Consider the following 17,194-nt stretch of genomic DNA (forward strand, 5'->3'; position numbering starts at 1 on the left):
CAACATTATGTCAAAATGGCCGGCTTGTCGAGTATTAACAAACACAGTCGATGATGTGTGAAGTGAAGGTAAACAGTTGAGAAATAAAACGCATGTGTATCAGTATATTGGATCCGTTAATTAGGCCAGCTCTTAAAGTGACAGCAGCCTAATATAGCCTATCTGCTGCTGTCGGTCATTAATGTTAAGAGCAAAAGATAGTGAGAAGAATTAATCTGTACTTAATTTATACAATGAAACATTCCATTTATACAGGTTTCCTGTACCTGAATACTGTTAGACAGACCTTATGCTTGTAATTTGTTTATTTGTTCTTGTTTACTTTGTAAATTTAATTCAAGGTTGAAATCAAGCTAACTTGTGCTGTGTAAACTCATGCGCAACAAAATTGCCCCATTGTAAAAACACAAATACATAGAGTGAGCATACATTTAGGTGAGATAAATGTAATTTATCAAATTAAAAATCCCTCCATAAGTCCCCTAAGGGGGGGATTCCACCCTATTTTCCAAAATGAAATTCAGGCCTTTTCAGAGTGTTTGTAAACAATAGGCACCGAGTAACTTCCGGGTGGCAGAACGCAAGCGGCTTCCACTGACTAACTGAAGAGATCCAGCCGGCGACTGCAACAGTTCCATAGTTAAAAACATTGTTGTTGATCAAAGTTGAAACGATGATGAAAACGTGTTGTGTTTGGGGTTGCGCTGCCAGATATACAGCAAAAGGTGTAGGGGAGGAGGTTATAGCGAGTGGACGTCGTGTCGTCAAAAGTAGGAAATCTTAACGATCCCCTAAATTATATGATTCATCCAACATTTCTGCTGCCATCCCTGCTTGCCCTTCAACTCTGCTTCATGTATTCTCAAAACGGTCCATCTACAAAATCACAGCAGAGCATTTATCTTCCGCCGGGGAAATTCGAGACTAATATTAGTAAACTTGTCTCTTTTGATGAAGAGACTCATTGCCAGTCACTGCCTGAAGTAAAAGAGGGCTGCCCACTCTCACGCATTCACCGTGAGACTCACGCAATTGTCACTTTTCACACGCTCTCACGCCACACATCCATTTTCTCACGCAACTTACCGAAATGTATATTCCTCATACATAATATCGACCAATCAGTGTTTTTCAACCGCGCAAAGGTCGATATAACAGCTGGAGAACAATTGTCACATAACATTTACCTCAGGAAAGCCATTTAATGACCATGATAGGCTATATAGCACGTTATTTTGGCTAGAAAAAAGAGCTATAGAGAGTATTTTGCTAATTATGTGCAGGCCTACTATATTACATATTTATTATATTTTTTACTTATATCATTAAACACAGTTGTTATTATGATAAAAAAAAAGCATTATATTTAATTACATTTTTTATTTTTATTACATTTTTACTGTCGATGGTGCCTTCCAAGCAATTTACTAGCGTTGCCATAGGAACGCTTCGGCTTTTGCCACCCGGAAGAACGTCTATTACTGTTGTGACGTCATGGTGAATTGTCGTTATTCCTGTAAATTTTACAAGATGATTTTACAGTGTAGTTAAACAATTTTTTTTATTTTTTTATTATTGACATAATTGATAAACCTCTCAGTCAGAATCAAAAGCCAATGTTAAACTGCTATAATCATCGTAAAATGACCTCGCTAAAAAAAGAACCATAAACTATCTGGCAGAAACAAAGCTATGGCGCTCACAATCTGTCATTTGCAAACCATAACAAACTCACAGCAAAGCAATAGAACTATTTTGGGGGCTCCAGAACCAAAAGCTTTCCTTTCTTTCTTTTTTTTTCTGTTCATTCCTACAGTCTAGGCCTACATTTTTGTGAACTCAACTGCCTTTGGATGAGAACGAAATCAGAGATATCTGTGTGGATCCCAGCATGCACTGCACAGACAATCAATATTGACACAGACACAATATAGCCTACCATGTGTGCTCTCTGTAGTCTTGACCGATTCCTCTTTTCAGACCGTTCAACACAATACGAGGAGGCTAACCAGGGTAACACTCACTAACTATGGCACTTTAGAGAAGTCATTTCATTTCATAACTAGACCTAGGGTTTGTTAATTATTAGCAGTAATTAAAGGGATATCATACCAGCATTAAGAAGCATCACTTTATTTCCTACAACAACATTAATCATAAAGATGCTACAGTGGAATGTGTCTAAATTTCTACACGATGCAAGTAGCTCCTTTATGCACAGTCAAACTCTACAATAAAAGCAGTTTTTCCACAGTTTCCACAATCTTCTATTGGCAATGGCAATTTGAGATGCTATAGCCTACATCATGCAGTAAACTATAATAAAAAAATAAATCCTCAAATCTGCAATTTGTGCAAAACACTGAAAAGTATAGCCTATGAGTAATGAACTTATACATCTGCATGTCTAACCATCAATCAGGTAGACATTTAAGCATTAACTTATAAGCACTTCTAATACAGCGGTCCAGAAAAACCTTCAGATGGTTGTACACTACAGCCTGCTCGGTTTTATCCTACATGCTTAGGAGACGTGACGTGAGGTTCTGTATGATTCTCTCACATTGATGAATGTAACACAACTCTTATACAGGACATGCTACTTTTCTGATTGTGCTTCAGGAAATAAAGAAGAAAAAAAACACGTCTGAACACGTCTAGAAACTCCTAAACCAAGATACCTGCACCTGTATGTGTCAGGTAAGCAAGCTATTTTTTAGCTTGTTTTTATAAGTCTTGTTTTTATATGTGCAGAAGAGGCAGGCATGGGTATAATGATTAGAACAATTAGTAATAGTGCCAAAATTGTCCTTCTCAGTCACTGACACTGTACACATACTTTAATAAGCAATATATTGATCTGAATAATCTTTGAAGTGACAGATTGCACATTGTCCAGCTAGCTACATTAGTAATATGATAAGGCATATAAGCTACATGATCAAACCTCTTAGTAGGGTTTTATATTATATATGTATTTCTTTTATATTTCACATTTCCGGGGTTATCACAAGCGGAAGTCGCAATAGCTTTGTAAACTTCTATAGCGGTGAATGGGAGATAACAGCAAATATAATTTTTGTATTTGCTCTAAAAGCAAAAGAAAATATATGCAAAAGCATTTCCACAACTTTCCAAAAGAGGGAAAAAATACAGAGAGATTTATTACAGCAGTCAGAAGGGAGAATGGTGTCAAATTTGCAGTCACTACCTCAGCCGTTGTTTTCGAAGCAGCTTTAATTCATTTTGTCGTCACTTACTGTCAAGGTAATATTACACAAAGTATAGCAGAATTCTAATTGTGTATACTTTTTTTTTTCCCAATGAAAATATTAAAAACTTTACTAATTTAGCGACGTTGATAACTGTGGAAACGCGCCATCATAGTCCGTGAAAAGTGGGGCTCCAGGGGGCTGCAAAGGAGTGCTAGGGGGTCCATGGGAAAGTTTAGAGAAAATCAGTGTAACAAAAATTATAGAACAACTTAAAAACGAATTAACTACTACAGTGACAATCATAATATTCATAATAGAAACTAAATTACACATTTTTCACAGTATAAATTGAGTCTGCACATGAAAATACACACCGGCCTTTTAAGTTTTAGGATGGGGGTCACTCAGACTTGGCATCTAAAAGACTGTAAAGGCCCCGATCCACATGATCATCAACATCCTGTCAATATTATTATTAGCAAACACCTTGAATGGATCTAAAATAGATCTAATTGATCTAAACAGTTCAAAGCTCAAAGCGTTGTCTAAATAAAGATAAGTATGATTGGATCCCACAAAACAATGACCAAACCTCTTAATCACGTCTTATAAAGCCAACCAGATGATCAAACTTCTTGAGTGGTTGTTAAAAAACCTACATGATGATCAAAACCCAATTCCCATAATGATCAAGCCTTAACCAACTTAATCTATTGATCAAACACCTCAATCTGATTAGCTACTTGTTCAAACATCTTAACCTGTCAAACTCCTATAAACCTGATGAACAAGCCCCGTGTTTGGGTTTCATATAACCTAACGTTACATGGAACTCAATTTGACAGATGTTCCCTGAATGTCTAATGTCCCATCGGATCATAATAGTTTTAACACAACCATGAGCTGAAAGTTTGTGAGGAAATCCTAACTTTAGACAAACCTCAGCACTTAAGATGAAACGTTTAACGTTACATTTATTGGACACAAATGACTGATCATGAGTTCAGATGGGCTAACGTTACCAGCCCAGCACACACCCGTGTGTTTACACCAGTCAAACCCAGTGTAAACTAGTGTAAAACTCGACCAACACGCCTTTAACTAGTTTTTAGGTCTGTTAACGGTTAAAGGGGAGCAGAATATAAGCAAATAGGCTCGGTACCGGCCCGGGTGGTGTCGGTGAGGTCGTGTCCGGAGGCGCTCCTCGGGAACTCCTTCAGTTTCCTGCCGCTCAGGTTAAGAGCTCCAGTGGCCGCCGCCTCGTCCAGCGCCCGATCCAGCGAGCGGTTCCAGGACGAGGGTCCGGGAGCATTGGATAATCCGTGATGAGTAGTTCCCGCAGAAGCAACTGCGGCGGGATGGCCGACGGTAAAAGAGGGCACGGCGCTTTCCGCGGAGAGCAACACCGAAGCCGCCATTACACAGCTAACACTCCCGCTGGATCCTCACGGGCCCCACACACGAGCGCGGACAGTGGCAGTGCGCATGCGCGGGCGCACAGAGGGCAGAGAGGGGTCTGAAACCAGACAGATCCAACGGAGCACGAGCGAGGACACTAGTGCGTGCGTGGATTGAAGGCGAAGGCTCGGCATTAAAAAGACCAACCAGTCTGGGCTGTAGGGAATTATCCCAAACTTCTCCTTTATTTGATCATAGTCTAAATACATAAATCCATGCATTAAAGTTGGTAGTTGACAAGTATCATGAACATGACTTTTCTTAATAAACAAACAAATAAATAAATATTCTCTTACTTATTTTATTTTAAAAATTCGAATAAAGTGTTCCTTATGTAGGAAAATGGCATGGTAAATAAATGTCAATGCACGATCTGAGATACAAACTTATTCAAGTTTGTTTATATATAGTCAAGAAAAATATTTTTAGATTTGTGGTTCTATGATCGATAAACTCTTGCGAGTGTGAGACATATAAAAGGAGTTAAATCATACGAAAAATGTATTGACCTGTAATAATGTTTTTTAATATATAAATATGCAAACTGCCCCCTACTGGTCAATTATAAAACTGAGAATAGGATTGTCTATTTAGAAACCTCTCTATTTAACCCTTCTAATAAATCATTAAAAATCACAACATGTATTATAATTTTAATAAAAAGCCATTATCATAAACAACTATTCTCACATTATGCTAACGGCCAACAGAGATTTGCATTCGTGTAATGATAAGCATTTGTATGGATATGTGTTGTATCATTCTATGGGCCTCTTTATTGATCCACAGAAAAAAAATTAGCTCTATTTTATCCATCTGATTGGAATCAGTTACAAGATAAATTGTGTTTTAAAGAGTTAGTCTCTCTAATTAAATTGAAGAGTATTTTAAATGATTTGGTTACGGATTTACCTGATTGAAATGGTTTTTACTAATTGTATAAAAAAAAATTGTAAATGTAAATAATGTATTTATTTTCATTTTTAAATGTTTTATGTTTAACTACGTGTGCTGTCTGTCCTGGCCAGGACCCTCTTGTAAAAGAGATTTTTAATCTCAAGAGTTTTTTCCTGGTTAAATAAAGGTTACAAATACATTTTTACAAATTATTTCAAAAAAAAAAAAAGGAAAAAAAAGACATTTTAGATTTAACAGTATTTTTTTTATTTTTTTTATGTTCTCTACACACAACTGAATATGTGGACCTTCATTCCTTTAGCAAATGGTCAAAGAACACAAATTCAGCTCTAAATGTAGAGGAAAATCCAATAAAGGTGCATAGTACCAAATAATGTTAATCAACATGAACTGGTCCAAAAACCTAGAACACAGAAAATACATTGCAGCATTTCTTTTAAACAATCATGTGTTGTTGTTGTTGTTGTTGTTGTTGTTTTTTCCACAGAAAAAGTTGAAAGTCATTTGTAGTCTTGGGTTTATTGCCTCGGTTATGGATTCAGCAGCAATATTAATAGAAGTCCCACATTGGAATGTTTCAGAAGATAACGTTCTTCCAGCTTTTGAGTAAGGCACAAGAGACCGTGGTGTTGTGATGAAAAAGCTTGAAACATATAAAGATTAAATAAGAAAGGGGGAATGATCAAGTGATCTTCAGGCAAGCCAGGAGAAGAGAACAAACTGATGACCATTCATTTCACATTCCCATCCTGATGCTCTGAATGATCTGGAATATTGCTGTATTGAGAAGACAGAGAAATAACATTAGAACAAAAACATTTGATCTTCAGAAAATGTAAAGTATCTAAGAATTCGTATTATCTGCTCATGTCATATTTAGTCCTTGACATTTCACCAGAAGAGAACATAAAATATAAGAAACAACAATGACAGCATATCACACGTTGAATAATGAGAGCAAAAAAAAAAAAAATGTATGGGGTCTTGTGCACATTGGTTAGAGGTCATTAACATTGAATTAAATGCTCATGCGTGTGAAAAACTCTTTTTGAACTTCAAGTTTAAAGAAATTAAAACAAAATGTCTCAGTACAGACATTTCCCTTCATTATTTATCCAATATAACATCACTAGCTAAAGCACAGACTAAATGATTTCTGAATCGTATCGTGTACAAAGAAAACAAGAAATTAAAATTGTGTCTGTGGATCAGGTTAGAAACCTGTCTGCAGTATGAATGCACTTTGTCCTTTTAAACAGAGTTATGACAAAAACGTTCATGTTTGGCATGCTGATGTACTGCTTTGTATTTGATCCTTTTAATGCATTAGACATCATCACATTCAATGAAAGTGGATGTTTTTCGGATTGTAAACTCACCTGATCCACACACTACAAAGACGAACAAGGCAAGAAGCCACGGTCCCACCACTCCCTTCTCTTCTTGAGTGCCTCTCTGTTGAGAAAATACTAACATTAGTATATTTAGAGACATATATTAGCTACTTCTATAGAAAGCCAATATGATCAACTGGACAAATGAAAGCTCCTCTACATGACCAAAACAATGTCCAGTACAATACACGAAGTAAACATTTACTGTAGAGCAAACAGCAGTGAAACCTATTTTAGATACATTACTATAGTAAAAGTCTGAGAGGTAAAAGCTGAAAATTACCGTGGATTTGGCCACATTGCCTCTTAGAGTGATGTTCTTGCTGTGTTTCTCATTCGCCATGCGAATCCTCTGTTTGGCCACCATCTTTTACAAATAATTTGATGTTTTTAAAGAAAGAAAGAAGAAGAAGCGTCGAGACCGACAGAGATCCGAGAGGCTGTATGATCAGTTGACGTGTGATCTTGCCACTGCACTGGTTTAGTCTACGTGTTCATAAGAGGAACTCACTCCACCCACGAGACGTGGACGCTTCGAAAGAGAATAAATGAGTAGAATGGCAATACGGATAAAAAGGAGACAATGTAATGGGCGGCGATTAATCTAAACGATATATTTTTTCTATTTTAGTTATTTTCAGTGTATTTTTTTTTCTTGCCAATGAGTATAAAAGTTCATCACTTGTATTATTCATAAAAATAAAAAAATTCCGGAGTGCTTCAAACGCAGAGTTGTTGTCACATGGTAAATGTTACTTTAATCAGCGCTGGCGATGTTGGACCAATCACTGCTTGATAAAAAATATTTTTTAGGCATTTTGTAAAGGTTGCTTGAGTAAATATGAATTTGTGTGTGTTAAGTGGCAAACATTGAAAATAATATCTTATTTTTAGAGTAAAAAAATGTCATAAAAACAGATTTACTAATTGTTATGCGGCTAAATGGAACATTTGAGTGAATGGCCGCCGATCGCCCCCTAGAGGATTGTTGTGTGCTTAACAGAAAACAGTTTTTAACATGCCTTCATGTTCATCTTAAAAAGCACACATTCTCTTTTTAAAATACCCATTGAGGAAAAACGTCATTATTTTTACGCCGCAATTATTCAGTGCATTAGTCAGTCATGGAAACATATCTGTTCCAAACTGCTGAGAAAGAAATGCTGTCATCATCAGAAAGCATTCATCAAAATTCATTTCATTCATTTTTTCTACGAAGTTGGTCAACACTTGTCCAAAACGAAATTATTATTATTATTTACTAAGCTATATTCGGCTTATTTGAAAAGACAATACACAATCAATATCACGCATTAAAATAGTCTATACAACTGTACTAAGATTTGTTAGAAATAAATAAAAAAACATAAATAATTCAAATAAATCCTCTCCTGAAAATCGGAAAGAACCGACATTACGTATAAAACCTTTACTTTATGAATTTGGTTTTGACATTTTACACGTCAAACTGACCGAAAAGCTGTAGTAGTGACGTCGGTGTTGTATGGAACTGCTATGACGTGGCACGCTGTCGTACTTCCGTTTCAAAATGGCGCCCCCCACACCTCATTTAGCAGGTGAGTTGTTGCTTTAAAATGTGTTTTCATGCTCATTTCAGTTGCATAAAGATAAATAATCAACGTGAGAAGGCAAGCATGTTATGAAATAACTGCATGTCTTTTCTTCTCAAGTTTTGCATACATATAAAGGCATGAACTCATTCTTGGCATGTGCGCAATTTTTTTGTAACGTTATTTCAGCGCAATGAGAGAAATTAGCTAACGTTATCACGTATCAGCATATTACATATGAAAATATTACATAAATATATATTATATTTAGCTGATGATCAGCTGATAAATGTTTTGTATTGCATGTCATCAGAACTTTAGAATAAATATTTTTAAGCGGGCTCGAGAAAGCCAACATTAACATACTGTAACTTATGTCAAGGATGATGCTTTTAAAGTCCCTTACTTGAGAACAATTTTTTGAACTGTATTAGTTTAAATAATTTTCAAGCTGCATCCACCAAACTCAGAAAATCCCTCAGCTTGTTCTGATTTAATAGAGTTATTTTCCCCCCATGGTTGACCATCAAAAATCCCCCAAAGTCACTTACATATATTGAAAAGTCTATTCATCCACCAGTCCACCTGTCTGTACAGTGCAAAATTCCAATTTATTTTTAAAGTGCCCCAAATATTAAATCTACACAAGATTTATAGCCTAACCTTTACACTTTAAGGCTGTCAAGCCAGAATACAATTTCTGTTTTCCTTTTCTGATTTTAACATAGTCTTTTCCATTTCAAACAGTCAGAGGATCAGATGGAACGTTGCTGTTGTGTGGACCTCCGAGCTGTCAGGAAAGCTCTGCTTTTCAGAGGTCAGTTATTGCATTTGCTGTGCTTAGAAAGATTTTACCATAAAACTTTGTCCGATTTAGTAACAGTAACAGTAATTCGTTTCAGAGATGACCGGCAAGGCAAACACATGACATTCAGCAGTGATGGGTCCCTGTTTGGCTGGTGCAATGGCTCACAGTACGTACACTGTAATACCTAACACATTTCCTAACTAACCCTTTTTAGTTGACTTAACTTATAGTACAACAGTTTGTTGAACTTAATTGTAAAAATCTAGTATTATGCCTTTGTTACTCAGAAAACCCAACTTAAGATAACTTGATTTGTAGGAGTACCATTTTGTCAAGCAAAAGATGAGTTTCAGTCTTTTTTCAATGTTTCAATAATTTCCCCCACTTCTGAAGTTATCTTTATCTTTAGTTTCATTCACTTATTTTCCAAAGTATGTTGTTAAATTGTCAATGCAACTGAAATTTTTGAGAGAATATCACAGAAGATGATTTAATAAATTGGTGTTGTTTCCCTAAAATAATTTCGATTTGATTTGGTTTTGATTTATTTAGTAAAACGCATTTAAATCTCTAAGATGGCTGAACTAATTTCAACTTGTCAAACTGAGTTACCAATACTCACCTATACAAACATGCAAGTTCTCTCTACCAAGTTCTATTAAGCTTAATCCACTCAAAAATGAAGTAATTTCCTTGCAAATTTTAAGGCAATCAGTTTCCAAAGGTTTTCCAATAGAATGGATGGATTGACATTTGAGTAAATGTCCTGTGTGTGTTTGGCAGGGTCAGTGTGATAAAAGTTTCCACGGGAGAATTGGTGAAGTCTTTTGATTTACCCAAAACATCCGTGCTGGAATTCTCACCTTTGAATAAAGTTCTGGCCACCTGGCAGCATTATACCAGTAAGCACTTTAAAATGTGATGTAATATCCATATATAATGTTTTATGACATTCTAGCTTTATAATAACTATAAGAAAGAAAATGTAATCTAAGCAAGCAGGACACAAAAACAAAACAGCTTTTATTTTTCAGAAACGCAGGATAACCCTCAGGGAGAGGCAAACCTGCAGCTTTGGGACTTGCAAACGGGTGCCTGCATTAAAGCGTTCTATCAGAAGAAGATTACAGGATGGTGAGCAACTATTGCTGTTCATAACAGTTTATTTGTGTTCTTTCTGTAACTGTTAAACATGTTTGTTGCATGTTTGTTGTCTGTATTTTCACAGGTGTCCGAGCTGGGCAGATGATGAAAGTATTACCGCTAGAAATGTCAATAATGAACTTCACTTCTATGAGAACAACAACTTTGGTAACACCGTCTCTGTTTAATTAATACTTTGTGCCTGTTAAAACATTGATAAATAACATGGACATGGCTTTTTAACAACATCTTTAAAGTTTTAATGTATATGAATGTATAAAGGAAAGTGTCTAGATTCCTTCGATTTCTTATTATTTGTAGTAGTTAGCTGTTTCGTGGGTTCTCTTAAAGGGAAAACTGTCATCATTTACTCACCCTCAAGTTGTTCCAAACCGGTATGATTTTTGTTCTTCTGCTGAACACAAAGGAAGATATTTTGTAGAATGTCAGTAACCAAACAGTTGATGGGCCCCACTGATTTTTCCCAATGAGTCCCATCAACTATTTAGTAACCAACATTCTTCAAAATATATTCTTTTGTGTTCAGCAGAAGAAAGAAACTCATACAGGTTTGATACAACTTGAGGGTGAGTAAATGATGACAGAATTTTCATTTTTGGGTGAACTATCCCTTTAAGAGAACCCACGAAACAGCTAACTACTACAAATAATGAGAAATCTAAGAAATCTAGACACATTAAGATTCCTGCATTATGACAAATTAAATGTCAAAATATTCCATGTAGCCTGCATGTGTAATACATATACAAGAATGACTCAAATTAAGTAAATATAAAATATCATGGCTTTAAATACCCATTGAGCTTGCAATCTATATTGTGTTTTGTCGTGTAGAAACTATTGCCAACAAGCTTCACCTCCAGAAGGTGTCTGAGTTTGCTTTGTCTCCTGGATCACAGCCAAGCAAGGTATCAGAACCCTTATAAACATTTTCTCTTACTGCTGCATGTGCTATTTTACTCATACAAATGCGTATTAATCCCTCACTCATTAATTAAGGTTGTCGTATATGTTCCTGGAAGCAAAGGAGGTCCGTCTTTTGTACGGCTGTATCAGTATCCCAATTTCGGAGGTCCAACATCTGCTCTGGCAAACAAAAGCTTTTTCAAAGCCGATAGAGTGAGCATGCTGTGGAACAAAAAAGGTAGATAATTTCTGGTTTAACAAAAAAGTGGTTTCTCAACATTGATTAACACTCATAAAAGGTTGTCATATATGTATTAATGTTTTTTGTTTTTTCCAAAAGCAACTGCGGTTTTAGTGACCGCCAGCACAGAGGTTGATAAAACAGGAGCCTCTTACTATGGAGAACAGACTTTACATTATGTCGCCATCAATGGAGAAAGTGCAGTAATTCAACTACGTAAGTACGACTCCGTTTTGAATAACGATTCAACAGATTGAATAATTAATTACAGTGCAGTCAATAGAAATCAATTTCTGCCTTTAACAATTAAATTCATTGAACTCACATACTATTTGCACTGACTTGCTAAAAATTGGGTGAATAATATTTATACTACTGTAGTTTTATATATAACATGTAACATATGTGTGTGTTAAAATTCTGACCTGATTGTATATCTGAGAATGAATTTTAAGAAATGTCATATTTCACCGCAAAATCAAAAGAATTACACTACTTTTTAAAAGTTTTGGTCAGTAAGATGTTTTTTATTCTAATGTCACAGAATATTTTATATTTCTATTCATCAAAGAATTGTTTCTTTAGAAAAATCAGTGTATTAAAAGGATTTCTGAAAGATCAATCTGAGACTCAATACCAGTGTCGGGGAAGTTACTTTTAAAAGTAATGCTTTACAATATTGCGTTACTCCCTAAAAAAGTAACTAATTGCGTTGCTTGGTTACTTTTTATGGAAAGTAATGCTTGAATGAATATGCAAATTAGTCCTGCCTCCACTCACTCACACCAGCTTAGAATACCTGATCCACTTGGTCAACTTTAATGTAGTAAACGCTGCATAAATGCAAGTGGAAATTCTGGTTTAATTCAGCCACATATGTTTGAACCAGACACTGATTCAGAAGAAGAGGAAGGCTCGTCTAAAGTCGATGTATTAGAATGGTAATGCGTTTTATGTATTGCTCTCTACTACGTCGGACAAATAACGGTAATTAACAGGATTAGCCTTTGACTTGACTACGTTAGCAAACAGCTAATAATGTGTTGCTAATGTTGCACAGACCACGTTCACCATCTTAGTCTGCCTTCTAAAAATCAGTATCCTTAGAAACACTTTGAACAACTTAGAATGTTGGTGGAGAAAGGCATATAGTTCATCATAACATCGTAATATACATAATGTACCAGATTTTTCATATCAACAGAAAAATATACCAGTATAACCAGGCTTGCTTCACGGCATAGTAATGATGAAATGCTAAAGCCCACCCGCATGTTGACTTGATTGGTTACAACAATTTGTGACGTAGAGAACAAGGGTGATTTCAAACCGTGCTTTTGAGACTGTTTTTGGTTCACTGCAGTTTTATGCAGAAAATACTCCATATAATCATATTAAAAACACCACATAGACATATAAACAACAATAAAAACTTGATTTTCACCACAGGGGATCTTTAAACGTCAGCAGCAAAGACATTGGTTAATAAAGTGAGATTGAGACTTATTTCACTATTGCAGGTTTATGTAATATTCTGAGTTTGCATTTCACTGTTTTCATTCTTTTTGAGGAATACACATTTGAGGGATGCTGAAAATTCAGCTTTGTATCACCGGAATGTATTACATTTTTATATATATATATATATACACATTAATAAACAATTTTACTAAATTGTAAAAATGTTTCACAATATTACTGTTTTTACTATATTCTATCCAATAATTGCAGCCTTGGTGAGCATAAGAGACTTTAAAAAACATTCAAAAACTTGCCAACCACAAGCTTTTGAACAGTAGTGTATGATTTGCAGGAAATGAAATATTTTGTGTGGGTCCATATCCTGCTCCTGGAGAGCCACTGTCCTGCAAAGTTTAGTTCCAACCCTAATCAAACACACCTGAATCAGCTTATCAAGCTCTTCAGAATCGCTTGAATATTCAAAGCCAGGTGTGCTGAAGCAGGTTGGAACTAAACTCTGCAGGACAGTGGCTCTCCAGGAGCAGGATTGAAGACCTCTGATTTAGATGTTTTTGCATTCTTGTTTCTCATTAATGTAATTAAACGAAAATAATATCTATTAGTTATTTGTAAAAGTAAAGTTTATACATAGACCTAACGGTTGTATTTGTTACACTGCTTTTAATTTATACTGGTTTTAATAATAAAAATTACTCTTAATGATTTTGTTGTATGTATATATATGTGTGTGTGTGTATAAAATCATTAATACAGTATATTATAATATATATATAAAATCTTTTTTTTTTTTTTTTTTTTTCTTGCACAGCAAAGAGAGGCCCCATATATGATGTATCCTGGAACCCCAACTCCTCTGAGTTTTGCGTGGTTTATGGCTTTATGCCTGCCAAGGCAACTGTCTTTAACAGCAAGTGTGAGTCAGTGTTCGACTTTGGCACGGGCCCCCGCAACGCAGCTTTCTACAGCCCCCAGGGTCATATCCTCGTCCTCGCTGGGTTCGGGAACCTGAGAGGGCAGATGGAAGTTTGGGACGTGAAGAAATACAAGCAGGTGTCGAAACCCCAGGCTGAAGATACCACACATTTCTTTTGGTGTCCTGACGGAGAACACGTAGTGACGGCGACCTGCTCCCCCAGGCTCAGGGTCAGCAATGGCTATAAGATTTGGCATTACACCGGGACTGTGTTGTACAAGCATGAAACGCCATCAAATAAAGAGCTCTGGGAAGTGTTATGGCAACCCTTCCCAACTGGAACCTTCCCAGAGAAGCCAGTGAAATACCAGGCGTTGCCAAGTGAGCTTGGCAGCACTGAAGCCAAACCAGCCCAGGCGTATCGGCCACCCGCTCTCCGCAACAAACCCCAGACAGCCAGCTCCAAACTAGTAAGTTTGTGTCATACACAGCCCTGCATCTTGAAAAATATTCTGCTGATTTGCAAAAAAAAGAAAAAAATTATTATAATAATAAGATGATGCTGAGTTCAAAAATATCAATGTCAACTTAGCATCGCATAGTTTTTTTTAATTAATTTTTTTATGAGAATGCAGATATTTCAATTTATATACACTTCTGTTCAAAAGTTTGGGGTCGGTATGCTTTTATAATGTTTTTAAAACAAGTCTCTTTTGTTCACCAAGGCTGCATTTAATTGTATAAATAAATACAAATTAAAAGAACTTTTTTCTATTTAAAAATATTTTTAAATGTATATTATCCCTGTGATGCAAAGCTGAATTTTCAGCATCATTACTCCAGTCTTCAGAGTCACTTGATCCTTCCATGGTTGTGGAAACCATGATACACTACCACTCAAAAGTTTAGGGTACTTAAGATTTCAAAGTAAATACATTTAATAATTAAAATATAATTGATTGTCAGTAATAATTGATAATTGAGCAGCAAATCATCATATTAGGATGATTTCTGAAGGATAATGTGACACTGAAGACTGGAGTAATGAGGAAAATTCAGCTTTGCTTCACAGGAATAAATTATATTCAAATAGAAAGTTATTTTAAATTGTAATAATGTTTCAAAATACTATGGATTTTTTTGTATTTTTGATCACATAAAAGCAGCCTTGGTGAGCAGAAGAGACTTGTTTCTAGTGTATTTATCAGCGTTAATGCTCGTATCAAAATAACAAAAGCAGTCAAATGTCGAAACTTTTGACAAAATGAAGTATTCAAAATGTATCATTTAACTTTCAATTTGCAAAGGAGTGGAAAAAATGTGTTCAAATACTCAATTTAATTTCAAAGAACTTTGCATAAACAAGTTTATAAATAAATACGCTTCCTTCACAAAATCTGTAATTTTCTGTTGCTGTTTGGATAAACCACCCACAGATTTAGCAGCATTTTCTTCTGTCACTCGCTATAATTCTAACCTTGAAATTATGATTAGGCAAAAAATTATGTTAAACATGTTTTTCTGGTGATGAAGAAACAATACAAGACCCTGGTTGAGTGGTTGTTGAAATGCACTTCATATTTTGTGAGAAAGTGTGACATGCCTGATCAAAACAGGCACTATTTTTTGGAATCAGCACCCCAAAACTAGTAAGAAAAAAGTAAAAGTATTCATTCAGCAAATATGATGCAGGGCAGCATTATGAATGTCCCGTGACCAGAATAATGACAATATTTCTATCCAAGCATGAAGAGGAGCTGCCACAGAACATGAAACCTGGTGCTGCAGGAGAGAAGCAAATCTCTAAAGCTGCTTTGAAAAACCAGAAAAGGCGAGAAGCAAAGAAAGCAGCTAAGCAGGTACACGTGTTTTTAATGTTCAACAAACTATACAGAGGAATATTTAACTCAAAGTGATGCTTTATATTAATTCAGGAAATCAAGCCTGATGAAGCTCCGCCTCCAGTAGAAGACTCCACCCCTGCCACTCATGTGACTTCTAGCTTTGGAGACCCTGAAACTGACAAAAAGATCAAGAATTTAAAAAAGGTAAATGTTAGGAATATGTTTACAATCAAATAAGATGAGCGTATACACACAGATCAGTCTTCTTGAAGGGAAAGAAACTAAATCCTGCCATTTATTCTTGACTTGGAATAGAGCACAAATGGACCTACTTATAGGTTTCATTTTAGCCTGTTTTATTTATACACCTCTTATGTTATCGGTAGAAAATCAACTTCTTACCTTTATTTTGAGTAAATTGTCTCTTTTCTTAATGGAGTAAAACCCTGTAAAGGTCTCATTTCTAAAAATAAAATAAAATAAATAAATACAAATCTTTAAAATTGTATTCTGTATGAATACACCAAAAATGGCATGTTTCTGGGTATGATGCAGTATACCCGGTATAGTATAATTATAAATAAAATATGCATATTCATTATTGTTTTATTTTTATATCAGAGTCAGACTTGATGTTTTTAGTTTCATAATGTAATTGTTTATCTGTTAGAAACTCAAAGCCATTGATGAACTGAAGGACCAACAGGCTGCCGGCAAAGTAATGCAAAAAAATCAGGTACTACAGCTTTATAATTTCATCAGCGCATCTTAATAAATATTTTAAATTATTTTCATTTGTATCATTGTTTGTGATTTGATTGTTTGTCATCCATTGCAATGCTTCATGAGATGAGTAGTTTTTAAGAATTAAAACTTTTCTAAGAACATACGATTTTTTTAATGCTTAATCGCAAGACCCTTAATAATAATTTATTGTAATTTATTTTATTTTATTACAGCTTGAGAAGATGCAGAAGGAGTCCCAGCTGTTGAAAGAGCTTGAAGATCTTGAATTAGGATTGTAAACTCACTTTACCCGTTTTTCACATTGGTCATCAATTTCCAAACATTGCTTTGTCATACTGCTATGAATATGTATAGAAGATGATTCTTTTTTCACGAATTACTCATGAACAACAAATAAAAGACTGTTTTGCTTCTTTGAACATGGCTAAAATAATAAGAACTAAATTCTCAAAAGCAATATTGCTATGCAATGTGACGTACATCACGGGAGAGCATCCATGAAATACTAAATAAAAATGTTGAAATTCAAACTG

General features: G+C 35.4%; 3 protein-coding genes across 7 annotated transcripts in view; 1 reads left to right on the top strand and 2 right to left on the bottom strand.

The window, feature by feature from the left end:
* lrch3 (leucine-rich repeats and calponin homology (CH) domain containing 3) overlaps positions 1-4,823 on the bottom strand; it is a 43,157-nt gene extending 38,334 nt beyond the window's left edge. For 3 of the 5 annotated variants that reach the window (XM_084408990.1, XM_084408992.1, XM_084408989.1), the window contains exon 1: positions 4,378-4,688. In XM_084408990.1, coding sequence (XP_084265116.1) covers positions 4,378-4,633 — 256 coding nt within the window. In that variant the 5' untranslated portion in view covers positions 4,634-4,688. Of the gene's footprint in view, positions 1-4,377 lie in introns of all 5 variants that reach the window. The other 2 variants (XM_084408993.1, XM_084408991.1) reach the window with 1 other exon arrangement.
* Positions 4,824-4,830: 7 nt separating this feature from the next.
* Positions 4,831-7,500, bottom strand: serp1 (stress-associated endoplasmic reticulum protein 1). Its single transcript, XM_084408999.1, has 3 exons — positions 7,269-7,500; positions 6,971-7,046; positions 4,831-6,368 (listed from the first exon to the last, which is right to left on the bottom strand). The coding sequence occupies exons 1-3, from the start codon at positions 7,350-7,352 to the stop codon at positions 6,328-6,330; spliced, it is 201 nt and encodes a 66-aa protein (XP_084265125.1). The 5' UTR covers positions 7,353-7,500; the 3' UTR covers positions 4,831-6,327.
* Positions 7,501-8,467: 967 nt separating this feature from the next.
* eif2a (eukaryotic translation initiation factor 2A) lies at positions 8,468-17,191 on the top strand. The gene is made up of 14 exons (XM_084409443.1): positions 8,468-8,562; positions 9,304-9,373; positions 9,459-9,530; positions 10,148-10,266; positions 10,399-10,498; positions 10,593-10,675; positions 11,363-11,436; positions 11,528-11,672; positions 11,775-11,891; positions 13,966-14,540; positions 15,816-15,929; positions 16,005-16,118; positions 16,585-16,650; positions 16,874-17,191. Exons 1-14 carry the CDS (start codon positions 8,535-8,537, stop codon positions 16,937-16,939), a joined length of 1,743 nt encoding a protein of 580 aa, XP_084265569.1. The 5' UTR covers positions 8,468-8,534; the 3' UTR covers positions 16,940-17,191.
* Positions 17,192-17,194: the final 3 nt, after the last annotated feature.

The sequence above is a fragment of the Rutilus rutilus genome (assembly GCF_951802725.1).
Source record: "Rutilus rutilus genome assembly, chromosome: 5".
Classification (NCBI taxonomy): Eukaryota; Metazoa; Chordata; class Actinopteri; order Cypriniformes; family Leuciscidae; genus Rutilus; species Rutilus rutilus.